Consider the following 17,559-nt stretch of genomic DNA (forward strand, 5'->3'; position numbering starts at 1 on the left):
ACGTAACCTAAAATCGTAGGATATGAAGAATACCGTTCCAAAAGGCAAATATACACTCATAAGGTAATATTGATATCTATAAAAGTCAGTATTTATTTTTTGCAAAACTTATACGCAACTGGTAAAACATTTTTGTGGTTTCAACGCCCTACCACATCGCTCGCTGAACTCCGCTAAGCTTGTTATAATCCGCTAGGTGCCTCCAGGCCATTCGTGCCATTCGATAACGGACGTCCACGCTGCGTGCACGTGAGGTAAGTACACATCTGAAGAAAATTGCAGACGCACAGGACGTGAGTAGGTTTTAGCGTGGTTAAAATCTATACAATATTTTGGGTACTTGCAGTCAGGCTGTGGGTTCTAATAAAAATTATTCGGTCCTTGTGTGACCGCTTTACAACAAATTGATTTTCCTCAGATTGATTAAAATATGTACGTTCTTAAAAAATACTGATGACCAACCTATTGTGCATGCGGGTAAAACAGCTGTTTAGAGGAAAAGCGTGAAGCTCCTGGGACACTACTTCTTGAAGCGCCTTTGGAAGGATATCGTTCCTTTTCATTGCAGTGTACTGGAGGCGTTCGAACGCATATTCCTTCACCATCTGAAGAAAAAATACCGGTGAATTAGGACGTGTTGCAATATAGGTAGTATATACCTCTTTCTGTTAGAACTACGGCACCTGTTTACTGTTTTCGACTTTAATGTCTGTGACGTATTTTCACACTTGAGTCAATAAACTGCGGAAGTATAGCTCATAATCGGGAACTGGAGTCTGTTCTAGACTGTATATGCTACGGTAGATGAAAATATCATGCCAACTTCGGTGCGTTCGCATAGGATGACTGGTCATGCGGCCCAAAAGCCTGAGTTATGTTCGGCGATAGCTATTCAGGAGGCGTTTTTCTTAATCTGCAAAAATCCCTTTAAAATCACGCAAGCATTCAGATCAGTCGTACTTAATGATCCGCAACGGGCACATATAAGAAGACAGTACAAGCTAAAAGGAAATCAGTTTTTGTAGAACGACGAAACAAGGCTCTTCTGGCAATGATGCCGAGGTGAGTGAGAATGATACACATTATTAGCGTACTAGATACGTGGAGTTCATGATGAACGCTAACTGCAGGGAAGGAATTCATTCAACCAGTCAAAGCCAGTACTGTACGTCACAACAGGCAAGTTCCCCTAGCAACACCAAGAGGCCAACAACTGCGCCGATCGTTACGAGAATGTCGTGCTGCGTTAACTAGGATTTACCGACGGTATTAATTATTAATTGACTTTCCTTATTTTGTGTAGTATATGTTGTTGATAGGATTTGAAACAGCGATCCATGATATCTCTCAATTAATGACATCACATGTACCTTATTTTTTTATCTAGATTATATTTTGAACCATGCAACAACAGACTTTTGCGCATTCACTATCCTGAATCTGGCAAATATACGTGGTTAGCATGCACATCGCGTTTTAAACAGAATGAATATTGAAATTCTTAAATTATTTTCTTACTGTATTAATTCTTTCCAAATGTACAAAATTAGAATGTTCACCTGTAGTAGTAAATATGCTTAGTGTCTATCATTGCGTTTTTTTTTAATAGTCCTATGCCAGCTGTAGACCAGTTTACTAAAAACATCACACACCTTCCCTAAAAAATGTCCCCGTACAATCCTCACTCTAGAGTCAATTTTACTGGTAGTAGTATTTACTGGTCATAATAATAGCCGGGGGCAATAAACCAGTACATTGAAACAATCGATTGAGGACCAATCGACGTCTACGGAAACCAAGATCAATATTTTAGGAAATTAATAATACAGCACAGTAGCACTAAACACAGCAGAAACCGCATACACAGGCTTGTGTGTGGCAATGAGGCCTATCAGGCCTTGCCATCGTCATGTGATCCAATTAACCCACATAAAGGAAGCGACGGTGACAATAATAACGCCAACAACAGCTACAGTACAAACTCCAGTGATCTATACGGTACTCATAATGGCAGTAGCTTAGATAATCTAATTTGTCGCCAACAAAATTGATCTAACTATTTAAGCGTGCACTGAAACCCTCCACGGCTAGTTACGTAATTAAAATATTTAGGTTTTTACAACAGTTCTAAGAAAAACTAAGCCTTATATATCTTTAGCCGATAAAAATGAATTAAACTGATGACTTAAACCTAATTCAATCAGTAAAGTTCTAACGAAGGCTTTCGATCAAACTTACCGATCCAAGACAAATTTGTTCACGAGAATTGAATCTGACGAATTTAGAGTTCAGTGTATTTCATATTTTGCTTGAGTCACTGGAAAGAGCAATATTCGTTCATCATCTATAAGAGAGGTAATTTAGCGATCTTACCCAATGGCCCTTTCGTAAAACCTGCAGTTTTTATTTGTCGTCAAGAATGTGCCAAACAAGTGAATATGAAAGAAAACGCGAAGCCGAATGAGAGCATTGGAATAAAGAACAGACCTCTTATTTACTACGGTTATTGACTTCCTATACGTTTCAATCTCAGTACCCTATTTCTACTTGTATTGTACATAACTAGGTACGTATTAACTGTTTTTTTTTTTAGATACACTGCACCTTCCTTCCAATGCTATTCAGCATTCTCGCGTGTTTTAACGGTCAGATTTCGTTGACTATGTAATTTACGAAGAGCGACTTTCTCAATTTACGTGATCATCGTTCTTGGCTACGGTTACAGGCGTCTACCAACATTATGACGCGAGCTGCCAAAAGTTGCAAGTTATAGCATAAAACTATATGGCTAGCTACCATGTCGCGCCACCGGTGATGACACAGTTGGAGCAATAATCTATTCAATATCTAGATCAGTGAAGCAACAAGCGGCTATCCAGTTCGGAGTCTAGTGTTAACGCTGGACTTTCACCTTAAACAAAAGGGGATTGGAGAAGTTATCCGTGACGCAGCAACATATCCAACGAGGATAGGAACAAGTTGAAGTACTAACTCGGTGTTCACAGCACAGATCTATGGTCTCTATAGGCCTGTGATGGTTTTACCACTCAGCTGAACAGAAAAGAATGTAAACTGAAGTTTTGAAACCATTGATCTGATATTTGAGGGCTGGATAAGGCAACTAAGCGTATGTTGTTCGGAACATATGGTGTCGTGATTTCTGTAGAGTTGACACGTGTAGTCCAGACGGGTGGTCACCAGATGGATAGTTGGTAAGAACAAAGCTACTGCTTGTCGGTTTCTAACAAATAATTCATTCTGGAGCTCGTAGTATAAACAAGCCCTTCTCATTAGCCTAATTAATTTAAAAGCTAACGAACAAACTGGCTAGAGGCATATAGAAATTTCTCTAATAAGTATAGAAAAAAAAAGTCTATGTACTGAAGTGTAAGTATGTACTGAGTCGATAACGTTCTTTGAGTGTTAGGTAAAAAATATAATAGCACCATAAAAATTCTTATTCGAACCTGGCAAACATACTGTTCCGGTTATGTACTACCCGATATCATGTATTTAAATGTTACAGGGTTCAAAGGAAATGAAACATTTTACAAGCTCAGGTTTTAACTGTTTTTTAAATGCAATGCCTATTTAAATAAAGGCAAATGAAAGGTGAACAGTGTTAATGTTGCTCTATTTAAGTTCTTCTTAAGTATTCTGTTGCACAAGTTGTTAACTTATGCAACAGAATTTCAAGGATAATTAGGAAGGTTGGCGCTACGCGGCGTAAAATTTTACTGAACATTACTACCGTTATTCGACCTTATTCAAAATTTTTTCGATGCTGGAAATGTCTCCATGACTCACTCCAGGACAGGTTCCATTGTTGTAAATAATATAGCAGCATCAGACTCAATGGTTGAGTTAGCCGTGAATCTCTTAGGTCGTCAAACCAACCTGTTGTTGATTCAGTTCGGACCTGCCACTTACTCGAGATAGTTAGGTTAGAACCATGATGTACAATAAATCTGGTCTAACACCTGCTGCTGTTTTGGAACTACTCACGATCCGCTCCACTGGCTGAAAACCCGAAAGTCTGCGCTGGCTGACGAAATGAATACCCGAAGCATTATGATTGCTACGGCTAAACATACCGTGCCTCTCGCTGCTCCAGCCGATGTGCCACTCCCTGTGATATATATAAAAGGCAGAAGGCTATCATAATATCTGAAACAAACTATAAAAGAGCTACTCTAGAGCATAGATACGTCCTTAATAGCCAATATATGGACTATAATTCTAGGCGATATACCAAGGCAAGCTGTAGCGACGCAGCACCAGACTAAGTAGCTTTGTTTTGGCCGCAAAATGTTAACAACGTACATCTACACAAATGTCTGAATTGGATATAGTATAACAAATATAAAAAGGTTTGTTTACACTTTACAGACGCCTCTTAACTTCCAAACGATAAATATATTAATAATAATAACTATAACTATTATATAAATAGTGAACTGTGGATCTTGATTAAGAAAATTCTATCGCACATTACAGAAGCAGAAGTCAATCTCCAAGGCTTGACGTTGACCTAGACAATAACAACTCTTCTAAAATACTGGATTTGCCACAGATAAAATGGATAATTAGCATTTCTAATATCAAACGCATGCGGATGAATTGTCTATGAATGGCTCAACGTCGCTTCAATATTGAGCAGCTCCGAAATAACAGACCGCAGTAGTCAGAAATCGAACCTAATTATGGAATATAACGCTACCATATTCCCATTAACCTGTGTCTAGCCAAATAAAGCGAATGTTCATTTATAGTTTTTAAACCGCGTTTGCCTTGGGCCAAGAACAGTAGGTCCGCAGTCAACATATTACAGCCAAATAGAAGTAAAATGCCTGAATGCTTTCCACAAATGTTTATTCAAAAATTTCAGAGCCTGTTTTCGAACATAGTAAACGACTTATTACTCTTCATTCCATACATTCATACAAACTGGTACAAATTTACACGTCTTATAAAAACTACATAACCTGCAGTCTGCCGTCGATGGATCATTTCGCAGACCCCCTTTAGTTTAACTGACAGTTTTCTATAATTCTACAAGGGACCAATAGGAAGAATAAATGGTTTTATCGTATGTAGCACCAAAAAAAAACGTTCTGGTTCGCAGTATGAAACGCAGAGAATTAGCCGAAATCTCTCTATAATCTCTCTATATTCTCGTATGCTACGGTCCGAGAATGCGATACAATTCAGAGCATACCAGACGGATTATTTGTGAGCCAATTAGTAGGCGCCGATTAAAAAACACAATGTTTTTTTCTTTCAATTCGAAACAATTGCATTGAAATGCTTTTGAAATGCTAATTTTATTATAATGAAAGCAAAAGAATCTATTGCATTAAATGTCACAAGGTAATTAAAGGGGTTTACTGATTACTTTTGACTGATACACTTTAAAGTGAAATTTAGCCACAGACTATTATTCAGTGTATTTCTTATTACTTAGCAAGAAAAGTCGCTATCACACACCCCCGGCTAATACAGAAAATCTGATTCATTATTATACTGGTGTGTTAACGCCAAATCCGACTCAATTGATATAATCATAATATCAAAATGGATGATTCACTGATAGATATGTAAGTGTTGTTAGTTTGTGCCATAAGGCTTTATTAAATTAACAGACATTGCAATTTCGAAGCAACAACAAGCAGTTCAGATGCAACCGACAGAGAAGGTTATGAGTACGTCTGAACGACTAAATGTGATATTTGCTAATTTTTGTAGGGTGTAACTGTAGCTTTCGATACATACTGCAATAATCAATATAAGGAAATTATTCAGTTTTACTGTAAAAGCCATATACCGCTGATTTAATGTCCGCTAGCGTTGTTTACATACGTATTAGAATGCTACGTTTGTCGCATACAAGTCTATTTGATAGTGCCTCTGCAAGAACATCTTGCTTACTTTATCTTGCAGCTGATTGCGGAACTGTCACCGTCTTACTATTTTTCTACGATCACGAAGAGCTTTGTTACGGCTTGTTATTGCGAGAAGACTTCAACACAACTAAATGTTCTTTAGGCAAACAGTTAAATGGATTTTCTGAAGTACATTTATGTACCTGCACCAGATAGGAGTGACTCTGAGTCACCTGGGTCAAGCTTACATAAGCATATGTTCTGTCATTCTGAGGCTGTACCCGCCATCCTGTACCAAAAATAATTGGAGATCATTAAGGGCCATGCGGCATTCTGTTACTCTCTAAAAATTTTGCCAGGACTTAGGATAAAAGGTATATAGAATGCGCGCGTACATTTTGCCCAAAGCAGTCTTCGAATGGCCCAGGCACCAAACTACAAGTGAAATAACGTAGATTATATTCATGTGCACAAAGATATGTTCATGGACATACAAATCTTTATAAATACTAGTTGAAAAAATCGTCGTCATTCAGTGGTCGCTGTGATAGCCAGCGTAGAATTTGCAAATGGAGGTGCATGACATGGCTCTTTGGAATGCTGAATACGCTTCAGCGGAAACATGTTCTAACATAGCGAGTGCAGCCACGAGCAGTAATTCGTTTGTTGCGTCCTTTTTTCCTCTCCGTACCACTTGTCCTCTATTGTCGATGCAGTTCGTGTGCTTTCCCCTCTTCTCTCGATTAATTTTTCGATTCACTTAAAAATAATCATCTGTCGTCTATTTATAGGACGTGGGCAGGACATGACTTGGCCAGCCACCAATTATGTGCTGTTGGTTCGTAATCAGCGACGGCAGTGTGAACGACAGTGCCGTTCTCGTACGCACGTACGCTGCACTCGGCAAAAGTTGGCGCATACCAACAGCGTCCACGAATAGAGCTTTGAGGAGGAAACGTTCACGCTACAGCTGTGGCAGCCAATAGCATCAGCAGCAACAACACGGCATTCGCCATCGGCACTGTTTATATGTTGATACGTCGAGACAGCGTACAGTAAACGTACATCACGCATAATCACGAAGATTCCGAGTCACTTTGAGCGTTTGCTCGTCCAACGTTGCTGGCGAAAAGGCAAATTTAAGTCCGCGAAAATGGCGTATCGCCGAAGACGCAGTCGTGCGACCACGCTGTCCATAAAGAGACCAGTCTTTTACTAATCACCAGCAAAGTCGTAAGTAAGCCAATGTGCGCATATTGGTCCGGAAATTCCCATTCGATATGGAATAATACGGTACTGGCGCTCATAGTGGAAGCAGTGATTTTGGCCGTGTCCAGAGGAAGGAGATCTGGAAGATACTCACACTTCGCCGCCCCCTCCGCCATCAGGGACATCAACGGATGGCGAAGATTTTGAGACAGTTTGAGAGAAGTCCTTTTCCATCACCGGCCTTCTGGCCCCTTAAATTTTCATGTGCTAAAAGTACAAATGACAATTTTGCGGTTAACCTTGAATTCCATCGATGTGTATGTATTGTCAATGGAATACTATACCGGATAATCCAACAGTAGATAATTCGGATATAGTACTATACAAAATCGTTACTAGCACGTATGAAACCATGCACGATTTCGTATTGCTTATCTCACAAAATATCGTTTCGCCTTCTTTGACTTTAGTTGCTTTTCTTATGGATACTATTACATATACCAACTGTATTTCTAAAATGGTTTGATAGGTACATGCGTAGTACGTTGCTAAGGTACTGCTAATTATATTTATATATAAGTTGTTTCGAATTTCTTAACAACATACATATTGCATATACGATTATATTGTAACCACGATGCTCCTTAACTACGCACCGGTTACATATTTTGTCCGAAACGTAAAAAATCAGTGAACAAAACATATAAATACTACGATTCATAGTATGCTGGTAGTGTTGTTGTGAAGTCGGTTAAAAACTTTAATCGTTCTTTCTCCCGCTAGGAATTGACGCGCACTATAGCTTAACCTACACCCCATGCAAGCACGGGCTAGGTAAACTACAAAGCAATTGCATTAAAAAAACAATTAGGTAAAACATTTCTAATTATGATAAATGGCAATACTTCTCAGCGAATGATAAATATATATAGCCGTATCTCCATCGACAGCAGTGCTTGGATGGTAAAGGTGGTAAGTGGTAGAATAAGAGATGTCGTGTGATGCGTGCCCGCGAGTTTGACTACGGGCGGACAACCGACGCCTCTGGGGTAATTTTAGCCTTCAGTGCAAATGGGAGATGCCCCAGATCAAAGCAGGCCACTTTTAGGTCAAGGCAGCACCTCTAGTAATCCCCATGAAGCTATACGACCGCAGATTGTCAGGACAATCACGGATACGGTCACGAGAGAATTTATGTGGGAAGTCCTGCTAGTTCACAAGTAAATTTTACTCCTAATATGTTTTAAGTTCCACACTGTCGTGCGAACGATCCTGGAAGTAAGACCGTTTAAATTTGCTGGATAAAACCCTACATAACCGACGGAACCGATCTAATACAAATACATCATTTGGATTCTACGTTCACTACTTAAGCCTTAGGTGTTACTGCAGACAGCTGCCTTCCAGTGTGAAACGAAGTGTGTCTTTCTTCAGGTTCAAGCCTGGACCGCCATGTGTCACTATTTATAGTAAGCAGTATATCACGAAGGCAGTAATGCTTATTTCTAAAACCTCGCCAATAAATGAACATGCATTTGCAAAAACACATATGTTTAAGATCTATTTGGTTTTGAAACATCATTAAACTGTCATGCAATATATTTTAGCTGGCAATCACGTCTAAGGGGATGACGAAAACGAAGGGAATCAGCTTGGTGTTCATACTAATATTCTTTCTTGTATATATCATTGTTGTTTTATGTCATCGCTAAGTTATTCTGGACAATAAGAATCCTTATTATATGTTCGTTCAATACAAAAAAATATCGGTCAGCTTTAAACCCATATCTATGTTAAACATTTGTAACAACACACATAACGAACGATTTCATTACGAAATAGGTGCATTCGTGACTGTACAACTAGTGAAATCGAGCCGTGTCTTTTAATGGAACACCTAGTTTAGTAAACTGGACAAATTCTGTATCTACATCGACGGAGCTCGATCGAATCCATTAACCGAAGAGCTTTGTTGATCCTCTATTCCCGCTAATTGCTGCTGCCACAAAACGTACGATTAGTAGGGGCTTCATAAAATTAAACCAGAAGTTAGATTCCCCGAACGCCTATTTCAGGCTTCTAGCTTGACCAAAGCAGATCCCTTGAGAAGTCACCTCGTCATTCACTGTTGACGACACTGCAGGGAAACGTTTTCATTGCGAGTGATGCCTAGACCAGTCACATAATATTCCTATTGAATTATTATCAATCCTTGACCAACCCGCAGAGAAGCCTTGACACAGTCAACCATACCCCACAACGTGTTCCCGATGCTGGTTCACAAGCTCAACGCTAATTATAATACAGCTGCCAGTAAGCACTGAATACGCGCAGACTTCCCAATACCCTGGAGGGACAGCCAAAGACGGCAAATGCTTAAATCTCTTTCAAGTTTGTGTTCAGATGGGAAGCCACATAATTCTGAGCTGATTAAGTAGTGTTTCATAGCTAACAGTTATGAATGCTATTCACATGTTATTAGTGATAAGCCAGTATGCAAAAAACACGCATTGTTAGCTGTGTAGAGATTTCATAGGCCGCATATAAGCTTGACGAAAGCTCGCATATATATTCTACATAGGTTCAAGGTCTATGAGTTTGCTGTACACCGTTTATTTGCAATGGGTTTTTACGTTTCGCACACAATCGTATCAATGGAAGATCCATATTGTCAATAAATAACGCATTAAACAACTCATTGCATCCAAGAAGTTAGCTCGGTATAGGTACTTTGCAGCAAGCTCTTGTTTTTCTATTGAACAGCAAACCAAATGTACTTTGTATCATCGTAGAATAATATAATTAAAGGGAATACCCAAAAAGACGTTAAGCGCTTGCGCTTAAGTCAAGCGACTGGCGGATATCACAATCGGCCAAGCTTAAGCTCGGCTAGTCCCGTCACGTATCTTTTTGGATAACAGGATATCGTTCACGCAAAAGGTAGCAAAATTTTTAAAAGACAGAAGCCGTAAGATAACCGACTGACGGCATCTCTGCGCCATGATTTGAGCTATACATCGACAATAAAACGGAATCTATATTTATTTAAATGCTTAGTTCCACGACCCAATCATTGCCTATATATAAATTCAGGGGTTAGAGGCGTAGTCTTTTTTGGCCTGTCACTATTAAAGACTCGAATCATTTTACTAAATGTTAAATTTTTAAGACAGTTAATACAATAATTTCTTATCTGTCTAGAGTCTCACAAAGAAGTGCTAGATGCATTCAATTGGCAACCGAAAGAGAAGTCCCTGTTTACTTCCATAGAACGGCGTTTAGCCGGCTTAGCTCGACAAGAACCATACGTTACTCAAAATAATTATTTTATTAGAATATAAGGTTGCGTTGAATTGTGAACATTCTGTGAAATCCTTAGTTTGCATGTATCAGTGGGAGAACCATAAAGAAAACATATCAGTGGATTTATTTTCTATTGAATAAATTAAATTTACCCTCATACAACAAAACGCACTTTTGCTATTTTCAGTACTTACCTATCGAGATCATTTAAGACTGTATTAACATTTTAGAGTTAAGCAATGCACACCCAAAAGGTCGATTTCTTTTTTACACCCAGCGATAAAATAACGTATATGCACACAACCATATTATCAAATGTACCACATTCGCACAAACGTTATTATATGAGATATACCATGCGACTTTTCTAATGTTACGAAGTCTTAGAATCTCTCTTTCTGTTAACGTCATAGTTGGCCTATCTATAAGGACAAGTCATTAACAGTAAAAAGGCAACTTAGCCGGACGACGATTAGAAAGACACGTGGATCAAGGTTGTCGGCGAGCGTCATTTCATGTAAATTTATGTCGTAAAAAAATAGCTTTATTTTCAAAGATTATTTCGACTAATTTTTTTTCAAATCTAACAAATGCACGCAGACATTCTCATACAGAATATTGATAAGAAACGACATGACCTTTTGTGGGGTTAAGCGCAGCTGATGTGAAATATCAAATTAAAACAGGAAATAATGAAAATGAGAAGTAGCCCAGGAGCCCCCGAATTTCTGGACCCTAAGACGCGCTAATGTGAGGTTCCCTCTATTTGGACTTAATTAAAAGAAGGTCAGCCAAAGGCATAAGTTAACACAATCGTTTAGTGAGTAGAATAGACTCAAATTTCAAGTAAATGCCTCCAATTTGTTGCAAAAGCCTAGCAAAAGTTTTTGGTGCACTTGCGGAGCAGGTATGTCGTTGGAACAGATAGAGTAACAACAAATTTTTGAAACAATGAATGTTCCTCCAAAGCAGCTCGTCACTTTCAAACCACATTGCAACAAGAAAATCAAAATAATGAATAAACTTTAAAGTACTGGACCTCACCTACTTCTAAGCAAAATGCAGTATGAGACTTGGCTACAAAACGTGCTTAAGTAACGAAAGCGTATTACGATTCAAATGCTTTGATGCGAGGACAAGTACATGTAAAAAATCTATGCTTCAATACCGGGGATTTGGCAAATCACACAAGTTCTTGCTAGTTTCCTTGAAAAAAAATCTAGAGGCAAATGAAAAATACACCAAAATATTTTTTCTTACCATCGCTACGGTATACTCATTTAGATCACAGGTTATGAGACAACATTGTTCCGTAGGATTAGAAAGCCAAGCTTGAGTCGAACCTATACTCAATTCATATCCATGCGTATTAAGTTCGCTGCTCCAGAGTGAGAACGAAATCTGCACCCCACTTTGGTGAAAATTTTTACCCACATTAGCCAACACTGACGATAGAAGCATTGCATTTGCACGCCGCGTACAAAAGTATTAGTGGCTTAGCATCAGATGTATCTCTAGACTTCCATAAGTAAACAAACCTCATATCAATACGGATTACTAATCTGCATGAGAATCAATCCGATCGGCCTAGCCAATGAATCCATTACTAGTATAATGAGAGATACTTTTTTGTTTGAATTATAGTGTCCGTATAATCTAACTCATATACACCATAGCACCACCTAAGTGTGTTGACCGTAGACTCTTGCACTAACACCCCAATATAGTCCGGTGTCCATATTTTTCCAGGAGGTTGCCTTGCTATCAAAAGGATCATCCAGTGACGATTCGCTTGAGCGACGAAGGATAACAGCACGTTGGGCTCCTTTTAGCTTCATAGGTGGTACGTCCTCGACGCCGGCTAAGGGGTCAAGGACCCCTGAGAGGTCCTATCATTTCCCTCAAGTGCTTTGGATCACACTAACGAAAATGTCTGATCTCGAACTATAACTCATGCGCTACCAAATACTGCGCTAACACTTGACCTACAACTCTCAACATTTCTGCACTTAGGCCCAACGTATTTTTTCGAGGCAATCTTTTGCCAACCTATTGCACCTTGCAATGATTCTTGTTCTCATTTTATGCCTATTTTTGATATGCTGGAAAGTGAATGGTAGAACATAAGAAGAAACAATTTATGCTAAGAAAATATTTACTGCTTCTGAATGCCGAAATTGGTATGTTTTATGAACGATGGCCTGGCTCTGAGATTGGAGTTAGATCACTACACCGACTAAACGGGAAAGCAACTCCGTTTCCTACTAAAACAATTATGCTTTATTACGACCAGGAGATCTTACTTAAATTCACAAAGGTCGAAGTTTAATACATGCTATTTTCCCACTCAACAAAGTACGAGTCCAATTCTTACTATGAATTGGCTTTTTGACGAATAGAAAATATATGTGGTCGCGAGAACCATATGCACTCTTGATATAAGTTAGAAACAATTTTTGAAATTCGAATTCAGCAATATTATAGTGTGAAAACAGCAAAATAGTCTTTTTGGTGGAAAGATTGGATACTCTGAAATATTACTGTTCTAATTTTCCGAAAGGTTAAGGTTTATACTAGATGTAACATTAAGCGCTGTGCCTTCAAATACGTTCTACCGGTTCCTTGACATACACAGATGTTCTAGCTAAACATATATATATATATATATAATTTAAAATGTTTTCTATCGATTTTCCCATAGGCTCACAAGTTATTAACATTATCCAATCGAATAAACCCGTATAATGTTAGCTAATGATAAATATTTCTTTCCTCAGTATCGTGCACAGTTAATGTAATGTAAATGTACCATCTTCCACCTCTGCCAACAGAATATGACACTTCGCACGATAGATGCGTTTTATTATTTTGTATCTGTATGCCAATATTTCACTCAATATAGAAGACCTTCTTTTGCCTCAAAATGTATCAAAGGTATATAGAATAACTCGATGCAAACAGAGCTGCATTAAATTTCAAGCAATGTAAATAGGTACATAAAATGTGCACCGTTAGCTCACCTTTCGGCGTTTATAGTCACGATACATTCTGGCATCGACCATCAAATCACGATTTTGCGGCTCTGTCCAGACGGCGGGCGCCCTTGCCGTCAGCACATTTCTGCAAACTCTCAGTAATGTCTGCATCTTTCCGCTCCACCTAAACTAATACGTTGTATTTTTTTCTAATGTGCTGAATCGGAGTTCCACAGGAAACTCCACTTCGCGCAAAACCCTACTCGTTCGATAATGCAAGAATATAACCGACTTTCCGTCGAATAGTGCCCTAATAAATGGAACAGCGTACGGGTCGTTTGAACAAAACGCGCCACCTTTTGCCATCTGTTTCTCGATTAGTCCACATTCAAATCTAAACGTAAAACTTCTGTCGTTACTCTGCTTATTGTCATGTGCTCGTGTGAATTCAGTTAGTTCTTAATAAGGACTGTTGTCCTATGACAGAAATTTGGATAGTATCGTCGCTTATCAACTGTATATGGGCGTGTGTGTGTGTGTGTGAGTGAGTATCTGGGTGTATATATAACATTGCGGATATTTGTGGCGGGCAGTTCCTGCTATCGTCTCCGCAGCTTCAATCTGCTTTCGCGCCCTCTCCTATATGTGCCACAAACAGTGCCACGCTGTCGTGACTGTGGTACGTTTAGTGGTGAATATCCATCAGATGTTGGGAAGCACTGGTCGAAGCTGGTCGACTAGTGTTGAACTACTGCTTCCCTTAGAGAGAACAATAAAAATAGTATCATAATTTGAGCATTATAATTCGTACAACAACGCCTAAATTGTATCCGGCCAGGTCGAACAACTTTTGCTACAACATAGCAACATTAAACTACGAAAAATAAGTTATTTCAAGCTATCTCCTGTTTAGGTCCTAAAGCCTGTGTGCCAAGCTCTAGTGCTCCATGTGAATGTGACAGCGTGTGTGTACAGGAAGTTTTTTTTTTTTTGTTTTGTTGTCTTGTACGCCGTTCACTCGATAGGAATTGGCGCAGAGAAAAACATCGTGAATGCTTCGCCAGGATTACGTGTGGCGTGTCTGTTACGTGTTATACAACAGCAGAAAAACTGTTTGGCTGGGGGAAATTTAAGTGAAGTTCTTCAAGGAAAGGAACTAAACTAGACTCATTGGATTTTTGGTTAGTGGTCTGAGCCAGTATCGTTAGTGTGTCAAGGGGGTGTCTTTGACGGTCCTGTGCGATGGCTTGTGCAGCACGACGGGCAACGAAAGTGCACGAATTTGTCGCACACGGCGCCGTTGTGAACTGCATTTCCATAGGACGAAAAAGTGGAAAAGTCGTTGCTACAGCGGGAGATGATAAAAAGGTAGGAACTGAATAAAACGCAGAGGAATAGAAACTGATTCAAACGCTTAGGAAGTACGATAGCAGAACGGAAACACTTTAAACAAAATATTTGTTTTTTTTTATTGTAATCTTTTTATTGTTATAATTTATAGGTCAGGGCGATTAGAAAGTGTAAAACATTGTTTTTGTATCTGGCCGGGAGCACTTAAGATGACTGTCTTTGTCTCTTTTGTTTCTAGTATTTTGCTTGCTTGTTGAGCCAAGGAGAGGAGGATTAGCCAGTACGATAAAAGCAATCAGCAATATCAGCTATGGACTTTCATAATAAGAACTATCTTAAGCAACTTTGTGGTATTTTTCTTGATTCCGCCGTTCCTGTTTATAACATTTTTGAGTTAGTTTCTACTTTCATTCTGTTTTGATTATTTCCAAGGACAATGCAAAAATGTTTTAGGTTAGCAGAACCTCATCCTCAATCTATGAACGAGGTTTTCCGCTAACTTTAGCTGCTCTAGGTGTTGGTTGTTTAACCACTTTTTGCCGCGATTCTTTTCTGCGGTCATGACCGAAATCAAGACACAAGACTGTAATAAGAGTTGTTTTGTAGGTAACAAAATCTATATGATATTCGTATTCATAAAAGGATTTTAATCATTAAAGTGTTGGGGTGCTCCGATTGATTATGAATAGGCTGGTCAGCCTTCATTCGATACTGCCATGAGCGGGAGTTATGTGAGCCACCCAAAAAACTAACCACAACTAGCTGCTCTGGCAGTATTTTGTTGCACTTCGTCTGTTATCTTACCTGCTCGCTCAGGCTGTATTGTTCTGTGTTCTTATGTATGGTCGTCATGCCCTGGTTTCTTACATGCTATACATGTGTGCACACTATCGGAAACACTCGTATAATTCCACCGTTACTACTCCAGAATTTGTCACAATTACAGTCGCAGTTCACTATTGACTGACTCATCTTGATCTGGATAACGGTCACCGCGCGCGTACAAACCTTACCATTGTAACTGTGCATATCTGCGATTGTTCGTTTGTGCGTGTGATCACTAACCTTGTGTGCATCATATATGTATGCATAACAATTACGACGATTGTGCTCTCAGACGCGTGTGTCGGTTGCATCGACCCCATCCCTAGCACACACGCGTACACAGACACACACCTTGATGCTTCTGTTCTTCTATTCAGTTTTCTGTCTCAGCTGGGTTCCCCCTTTTGCGCGTTGTTGCAATACGTTGCGATTGCCTAATATCAGAATTAGAGTATATTAATCAGGACTGAGATGGGGAAGCATCAGTCAGAATCTGAAGTTGTCGCAAAATGCTGATACGACATGATCACCAATTGTGTAGACTACTTTTCATTTAGCTTTCTGCGTGTATTTTTAACAATATTGTGTGATACTGTCCCACGCTACCTGTGGTACTATTCGTTTGTTCTAATATTCTGTGTTTGTTGTTTTTGTAGTTGTTGTTGTTCGTGTGGGACATGTCAGAGAAGTGCTTTGCCGGCGCTCAGGTGCTGCTCTTCCTGTGTCATTATGGGAATTGCTTATTTCTTTTGCTGCTAGTGGGGCTGGAGGACCTCGATGTTGCATGCTTGTTCCAAAGTATTTGCCTGTTGTCGCTTTGGAGGACTCATTTTTACTATTTTAGCAGATGCTGCTGCTATAACTATATACCTGACTGTTGTGAGCATTACTTTCTCGTTGTCTCTGTTGACGGCCTTCTTCCGTTCAACTGCCAACCGACAGCAGCACGTCCATGCTCATGACCACGAGCCAATAACAGGCAACGGCCGGCTCAAGTGGTGGCTAGTTGCAACGATACAACCAAACAACAGCAAGCGAGCGAATATCGAGGGACCACCGTCCAACGTCATTCCACTTCTCTCCGCTGTTACAGTTGATATCAGCAGCAGCAGTAGCAACGACGCTATTCAAATATTCTTTTTTTTCCTGCTGCTGCTGCCGCCGCCGCTATGCTGTGATGTTATTATAGTTTGCTGTGTGCTGCGGAGATAGTTCTGCTGCAGCAACGGTGGCAGCAACACAGAGCTGCGAGTGCTACTATTACAGCTGCTGTTCTATCGGTAGTTCTACGCGAAATTCTATCGATGCAGCAGTGCTCGCCGTTTGATGATAGCTATGTTGGTCTGTTGCTGGCTTACTTGCCTGTTCGCCAACCGACCGCGCTTACTGTCCGTTCGTTTTTCCGTCCGTGCGGTGCTTATGTATGGAGCCTGTAGCCCTTGTGGCCATAGATCGCTCGTGGCGATGATGGTAGTTCTGGTAGTTTTACATTCGGCTGCCTCCCTCCCCTCCCCCCTCCCCCGGTTGTACAACAGCAACGTAGTGTTCGGCTCGGGGTCGTTTTAAGTAACGTTCGTGGGAAGAAACTAACGTGGAGACGACGAAAAACGGATGTATGACGATGACGACGGCGATTCCGACGACAAGGGGTACCGCGACGACGATGCCGAGCAGAACAAAAGAGATGCAGAAGCACATTATGAGTGTCAAAGCAATGCAGCCAATAAAGCAGACACTAGTTCGGGGCGTGTGTGTGCGCGCCGATTACTGCTCGATTTGTGTTCGCCTGCCCGGGCGAGAACGTTTGGCTGGAAGAGTTGGCCGTGCTGGCGCGGACGAGCTGTCGTCCTCATGATTGGTGGTACACAAATTAAATCTATTAATTGTACAGACAGGCTACTGCAGCATTTAAGTCGGCTGGGAAAGTTAGTAAAAAAAAAAAAAAAAAGGATGAAGCAAAATAAACATCCGTCCTAATTTGCAGCGCTTCAGCATTACTGTACTATATTTAGTGG

General features: G+C 40.0%; 2 protein-coding genes and 1 long non-coding RNA gene across 5 annotated transcripts in view; 2 read left to right on the top strand and 1 right to left on the bottom strand.

Moving 5' to 3' along the window:
• Nucleotides 1–64: 64 nt before the first annotated feature.
• mRpS14 (mitochondrial ribosomal protein S14) lies at nucleotides 65–15,679 on the bottom strand. Of its 3 annotated transcripts, none has more exons than XM_086985727.1 (3): nucleotides 15,524–15,679; nucleotides 463–605; nucleotides 65–266 (listed from the first exon to the last, which is right to left on the bottom strand). In XM_086985727.1, exons 1-3 carry the CDS (start codon nucleotides 15,569–15,571, stop codon nucleotides 149–151), a joined length of 309 nt encoding a protein of 102 aa, XP_086841853.1. In that variant the 5' UTR covers nucleotides 15,572–15,679; the 3' UTR covers nucleotides 65–148. The 3 variants fall into 3 exon arrangements, with proteins under 3 accessions (XP_086841853.1, XP_022656453.1, XP_086841852.1); XM_022800718.2 differs by lacking the exon at nucleotides 15,524–15,679 and adding an exon at nucleotides 13,415–13,714; XM_086985726.1 differs by lacking the exon at nucleotides 15,524–15,679 and adding an exon at nucleotides 4,006–4,107.
• LOC147756491 (uncharacterized) lies at nucleotides 605–3,626 on the top strand. Its single transcript, XR_015325307.1, has 2 exons — nucleotides 605–1,266; nucleotides 2,726–3,626. It is a non-coding gene; the product is annotated as an uncharacterized LOC147756491 (long non-coding RNA).
• The window catches only part of kat80 (katanin p80), an 84,787-nt gene continuing 81,265 nt past the window's right edge, over nucleotides 14,038–17,559 (top strand). The window contains 1 exon segment of the mRNA XM_022800717.2: nucleotides 14,038–14,737. Coding sequence (XP_022656452.1) covers nucleotides 14,612–14,737 — 126 coding nt within the window. The 5' untranslated portion in view covers nucleotides 14,038–14,611.

The sequence above is a fragment of the Varroa destructor genome, unplaced genomic scaffold, assembly GCF_002443255.2.
Source record: "Varroa destructor unplaced genomic scaffold, Vdes_3.0 BEIS01000003.1, whole genome shotgun sequence".
Lineage (NCBI taxonomy): Eukaryota > Metazoa > Arthropoda > Arachnida > Mesostigmata > Varroidae > Varroa > Varroa destructor.